A 6,448-nucleotide genomic window follows, 5' to 3' on the forward strand; every position below is an offset into this window, starting at 1 on the left:
GGCATTCCTACACCAGCGACTTGCCTGAGGTCTCCCTGTCCAGTCTGCACTGGTCTTTGGGAGCCATGGATCTACCCAGCATCTATCTCTTGGGGATACCCGGTACCATGGCTCAAACCATGGGCTCTATGTTGCACCATGGCTAGTGGCACTTCATCAGCCTCGTGCCTACTCTCCTGTTGTTCAGTGGGGAGTCTTAGATCTGGGTGGGCGGGGGTCTATCTGCAGACTGCCTGGCTATGGGCACAGTCTGCCTGAACATAGGATGATACACTCTATACAACCAGCTGAGCTGTTTCTACACCTCATACTATGCCCTTGAGTCACATGAGTGGCTCTGGGTCCCTGAGAATCCTGCCTTCCCAGTACTTTTTCTGTTGTATCCAAGACTATAGGACTGTCTTGGCCATGGCCACTGATTCGGGTGCTGGTGTCTCGTCACTCAGGTTTACCATGCGTATTATAAGCCACTCGAGTTCACAGTGGCGGATCGGGATGCCTCACAGTGCTACATAAAGGTGAGTGTGCTTAGGGGCCCCAGGTAGGGTGCAGCGGGGTGAAGAGGGAGAAAGCCAGCCACCCTGGCGAGTGCTCTATATCCACAGGGCAGAGCAGCAAACCTTAGCCACTTTCCCCTTCGAAAGCAACGTCAGGAAGGAAGGGTTTATTGTGATTCACAGTGTGAGGGAAAGCATGGTGGCCGAGCTTGAAGCAGCTGGTCGCAGGGTGTCTGCAGTCAAGAAGCAAAGAGATGGATGCTGGTGTTCGGTTCACAGCCTCTCTTTTCCTGCACACCCAACCCCATGGAATGGTGCCGCCCACAGCCGAGCCAATGTAGAACCTTCCTCACAGAGTTGGTCTTCTAGGTGATTCTGGGTCCTGTCAAATTGACAGAGCTCACTACCACCGATGGAAACCGCTGAGGGCTGCAGAGATGGGGCAGGTCCCTATGGTTGGCTGGGTCCTCTGTGGCTCCGTGGTAGTCAAACACACTGTGGCTTTCAGATGGTATGCATGAGGGAGCCCCCACAACTGGTGCTGGGCCTGCACTTCCTTGGCCCCAACGCTGGAGAAGTCACTCAAGGATTTGCTCTGGGGATCAAGTAAGTGGTGTAGAATCCTGGCCATTTTGAACTGTGTAGCTGCTCCCATCTGTGTTTTGACAGCACAGTGTGTGGAAGCTGCTGGGTCCACGCTTCTGCAGGATGGGAGTTTGTACATGTCGGCAGCAGGCATCCTTCAGCCTGCCTTAGGCATGGCAGACATAGCAAGAGAGGGACTTCGTCCAGCCAAAATAGGGTCCTAAGCAGGGATGGCTGCAGCCCTGGGGCATGGCCAAAATGAGTGAGGTTGAATCCTAACTGCTCCAGCCTCCTCCTCCTCCTTCTCTTTTCCCCTGGAACTTACTCTAGACCAGGCTAGAGTGATCCTCCTGCCTCTTTCTGCCTCTGCTGGGATTAAAGGTGTGCACCACCATGCCCAGCTTCATTTTCATTCCTATTTCCTGTGAATTGTCTATTTGTTTGGTTTTGTTGTTGTTTTGCTGTTGTTTTGGGTTTTTCCGAGACAGAGTCTCTCTGTGTAGCTCTGGCTGTCCTGGACTCACTTTGTAGACCAGGCTGGCCTTGAACTCACAAAGGTCTGCCTGCCTCTGCCTCCCGAGTGCTGGGATTAAAGGTGTGCACCACCACGCCCAGCCGAATTGTCTATTTGTATCCTAGTGTTTGTGCTACAATTATTGGGTTATAGGAGCTCTTTACATAAGGACATCAACACTATAAAAAGTGGCTGCCACCATTTAAAAGACTCAGCAGTTCTTCCAGAAACTGAATTGTCTGGGCAATGAATTTGCCTGCAGGACAGCGAATGGGAGTGTGCTGTGGGACAGCCCTGTCTCGCTAGTCCCAGGGCCCCAAGGCCAAGCTGGTGCTGTGGGTGCCTGCTCACTGTCAGCGGTGGACACCAGCAGGATGTTCAGGAGAGGCCACGCCTGGCTCGTGGGTCCTACTTAGTGATTCTGCTGGCACTGGAGTAAACTTCCATATGATCACTCCTTGGCAATCTCCTGCCTCCCTCCCCACCTCTCCAAGAGTTTCTTTGTATAATAGTCTTGGCTGTTCTGGCCTTGCTTTGTAGACCAGGCTGGCCTTGAACTCACAAAGGTCTGCCTGCCTCTGCCTCCCGAGTGCTGGGATCAAAAGCATGTACCACCATGCTAGGACCGCTGCAATCTCCTAAAGACCACAGATATATATTCCAAAGACATAGGCTCACCTGGGACCTACAGCCCATTCCTGGGAGAACTTTATTGCCAGCCATTGCCCTAATACCTCTGCAGATCAGGCAGGCCTGAGACTTGCTGTCCAATGTTAGGTGTGGCCCTCTCACCTTGTCTCGCCCACACCACCTTCAACTTGTTGATCCTGTTCTTCTCAGTGCTCTACCCTGTCCCTAGGCCTCTCCACACCAAGGCCCAGCTCTTGGCCACACTCATGTGCTCCCAGCCCGCTGGGGACCCAGATGTCCACACACCCTCCTCCTGTCTACCTTTTCCCCATGCCTTCTTACCTCTGTTTCCTCTAGGGTCCTATCCCCAGGACCATGAATATTTGCACATGCCACATACATAGGCACGTGCATACACACAATACAAACAAAAACTCATACAGCTATGGCCCGGGACTCAGATACACAGCTACACAGGGCAGCCCTTTCCTAGGATACTCAAGGCCCGGAGTCAGCCTCACTCATTTGGCCATGTTATTAAAATACCAGAGAACCGTTTTGGTTGTGATGGAGCAACGCCTGAGACTGTACCGCGATGGTTCTCCAGGGTCTGCAGCTGGAGACATTGAAGGTTTGAGCGTGCTGGTGGAGTGCTCAGACACGGACAGGAGGCCTTGGAGTGGACCTGTCCACTAGGAGCTCCTGACTGTATTTGAAGAGCATGCATCTGTTGTTCATATGGGTAGTTACCTGCTGAACCCCGCATTACACAGACCTTGCACATTATAAAAGTTGCAGGTTCCAATTCTGTGTCACCTGTGCCCTGCAGGGTATCCATGAGCCCTGTGCCAATCAAGGAGATAGATAGTCCTCACCGAGAGTGTGAATTAGTGCAGGTGTGTAGCCACCTGGAATGCCCATAGCAGTCATTCACCTGAGGACCTTTGGCAGCTAGGCCGGGGCATTTGGGCAGAGGCCGGATCTCAGAGGCTAAGAGACAGGCTGACTGTGGAGGCTGTTCTCATAGGACCAATGGCGACACTGGGCTAGACCACCTCCCTTCGTGGCACTTACTCTGAGTTCACAAATACCATCCACAGAACGGCCAGTTCCCGGCCTTGTGCTTGGGTGCCCTATGTCCATGTGGAGTTTCTGAGCAGAAGAATTGGCTGGGTGGGTGTAGGCTGCAGTCAAACAAGACTAGGGTGGGAAGTTCCTGCCATACTCTGACAGTGATAGAGCAGGCCTCAAGGAAGGGACAATTAGGACTGGAGAGCAGGTGGCCAGGACAGAGCAAGGCAAGGAGGAAAGGTTGCATAGGAGGGCCTGTGGTGGGTAGCAACTTGGCAATTGTGGATGATGGGTGTTTGCTGGGAGGCAGTGGGCAGGTATTCTTAGTGCTGACCCAGTGAGGGAATCTCATGCCTTCAAGGGCCTTCCCAAGGACAGAGCTCCTGGTGCTGACCACTCACCATTCTTCTCTTGGTGTGCGCAGATGTGGAGCTTCATATGCCCAGGTGATGCAGACTGTAGGGATCCATCCCACCTGCTCCGAGGAGGTGGTCAAGCTGCACATCTCCAAGCGCTCGGGCCTGGAGCCTGTTGTGACTGGTTGCTGAGGTTAAGTCACCATCCCTGCCAAGCCGAGGGCACATGCCATGCCATGTGACCAGCACAAGGCTCCTCAGGCACCCGGTTCCAGGTGAGCAGGTTCGAGAAGAGAGTGTGTGGCTATAAGTCATGGGAGCCATCATGTTGGGCATGATGCCCGGTACATAGTGAGGCTATCTAGAAGAGCTGAGTTCCGAGCCTTGGTCAGACCATGGTGGCCCAGAAACAGGGCTGAGGGGAACCATCAAGGATCTAGCCCCTGAAGAATACTGTCAGATCCCTGCCCGCCTGGTCATTGCCGTCCCCCACAAGCAGGGATGTCAGGGGGCTGGGTCACACAGTGTCAGCTGGCAGTGTCAGGTGCTGCTCCCTATGTGCCATTTGTCCCTGCAATGAGCTCTAGTGCCAGTTCATTTCCTTCTTGTCCAGAAGGTGGAGGTACTGCCTTGTGCACAGCTGACTGGACGCCATGCCACACATATGGCTCTGCTACAGCTGTGTAGAGTCAGGCTGGCGAGTGGGCAGCTAGAAGTCGCAGTGCATTACCAGCTGTTGTGGTGGTGAGGGCCTCCTGCCCCTGCAGTGCACCTCTCAGACTGACAGTGTCTTCCAGAAGCCCGTTTTGATCTGCAAGCTACAGCCCATCCTAAATGTCTCTTGGCTATCACCCCTTCTTGGTCTGGGGCCTTGGTAACCACTGTCCTCGCTGGAGCTGAGGAGGCTAGAGAGAGCACTTTTCCTCTCAGGATGCCCTGTCTGCTCTGAGCAGCCCAGCAACTGCTCCACCACAGCTTCTCAGGCCGGGGCTGCATTTGACAGCCCTGGTAAGGAAGCTCTTACCCGAATATTATACCTTCCAGGTTTAAGTACTTCATTTATTTATTATTTATACAGTATTCTGCCTGCGTGTGTTCCTACAGACCAGAAGAGGGCACCAGTAGATGGCTGTGAGCCACCATGTGGTTGTTGGGAATTGAACTCAGGATCTTTGGAAGAGCAGCCAGTGCTTTTAACCTCTGAGCCATCTCTCGAGCCCTACCTTCCAGGTTTTTTGCTAAGAGCCCAGTATATGTTTTTATCACAATATTTTTGTAGTAACTGCAGTGGGGAGGGGCGGGGAGGAGAGTTGAGGATGGAGGGCACGACTCTCTTCAAGGACTTACTCCCAGTTTCTCAAGGATCTTGTATAGTTTGGGGGTGACATGGCTAGGCCAGTGTGACAGTTGGCCTGTGCTGACCCCCACCTATTATTGGCAGGACTGGAAGGCCTGCTGCCTCCTCAGATCCCAGAAGATGTGGATGGAACATCATGTGTCAGCATAGATGGCGTGTGTCGTGCAGGGATGGCTTCACACCTACATCCTCTGGCCTTTTCATACTCCTAGCGTCAGATGATGACAGCCTGGGCAGAAACCCCGATGTGGGCTGCCCAGGTTTGAGCCCCTGGCATTTCTGGAGCGCCAATAAAGAGGGTGTTCTACTACAGCATGTCTGCTCGTGGTGTCTCTGGATTGCTCAATGTCACATGACAGTAGCTCCCAATTGGGATCTGCTACCACCAGAACCAAAATACATGGAACCTCATGTCTTAAAATTCCCAGCAGCCATTGGGGGGAACAACCCTGACCCGACCCTTCTGGTCCCTGGTGGGACGCAACATCTCCCACCATCCTCATCCTCCCTTCAGCTGTTGGCTCAGGTCTGAAGACATCTTTCTAGGGATCCCTCCGGGACCTTCTCCCTAAGGTCTCTCTGTGCATCTTGAAGCAAGGGTGGCCTAGTTCCTGCAGGCATGAGGGGTAGGAACAGGAGGATAGGGCTTGGCAGGGTTGTTTAAGGTTTTCTGTCTCTGACCTGAACTGTCACCTTAGACTTCCACTGTGGCCCTCCTAGTCAGCTTGTAGACTGGTTTTGGCTAATCCTTCACACTGAAGCTTGATGGGCCTGGGAGCGCCTGTCAGTCACTGCAGGGAGAGACAGCCCTGACAGTGAGGGGCAGGGCCTTGTATTATGCTCAGGCTTTAGCAGAGGCTAATCTCGTGTCTTCCTTAAGAAAACATCACTTAGCCTGGCCCGGGAGCCTTGGATGGGACTCTGCTTGTCAGCTAGCAAAGGAATGTGTTTGCGCCGTAATGGGCCTACGGGAGCCTGGCTGGAAGTGGAAGTGTGCAGTGTGCTCTCAGACGCCCAATTAAGACGCCAAGTGCTGGGTTGGGCCCGGCCCTCCTGACAAGTGCAGAGCCAGATCAGCCATGTCCTATTTAATGCACCACTGGTGGCACGCCCCAGCCTGCCAGGATCCTGGGGTGTGGTTGGGGGGAGGCGAGGCACAGGGCTCCTCTAACTTGAGGTTTTGTCTGCCTCAGAGGCAGAAGAGGTCAGCTAACACCTGCTTCAGGGCACTGGAGTAGGAATCCTGTGGGGCATGGCCAGGTGCGTCCCATGGGTACCGCAGCGCTGGGGGCAGTCCCTGCCATGGGGGCAAGCAGACATTGAAAGTGTCCTTGGTACTTGGTGAGGATCAAGTAGAAGCACCTTGTGACTGTTCTTTACGCACACTGACTGTAGCTTCTTGCCTACCCAGTCAGCCAGTACCGTCCATATGTTCATG

At 53.7% G+C, this 6,448-nt stretch overlaps 1 protein-coding gene across 2 annotated transcripts in view; it reads left to right on the plus strand.

The window, feature by feature from the left end:
* The window catches only part of Txnrd2 (thioredoxin reductase 2), a 53,454-nt gene extending 48,129 nt beyond the window's left edge, over positions 1-5,325 (plus strand). For both annotated transcript variants that reach the window (XM_051150672.1, XM_051150673.1), the window contains exons 15-18: positions 447-518; positions 1,006-1,103; positions 3,722-3,928; positions 5,095-5,325. In XM_051150672.1, the coding sequence (XP_051006629.1) occupies positions 447-518; positions 1,006-1,103; positions 3,722-3,845 (294 nt within the window). In that variant the 3' untranslated portion in view covers positions 3,846-3,928; positions 5,095-5,325. The remainder of the gene's footprint in view (positions 1-446; positions 519-1,005; positions 1,104-3,721; positions 3,929-5,094) is intronic.
* Positions 5,326-6,448: the final 1,123 nt, after the last annotated feature.

The sequence above is a fragment of the Acomys russatus genome, chromosome 8 (genome assembly GCF_903995435.1).
Source record: "Acomys russatus chromosome 8, mAcoRus1.1, whole genome shotgun sequence".
Taxonomy (NCBI): Eukaryota; Metazoa; Chordata; class Mammalia; order Rodentia; family Muridae; genus Acomys; species Acomys russatus.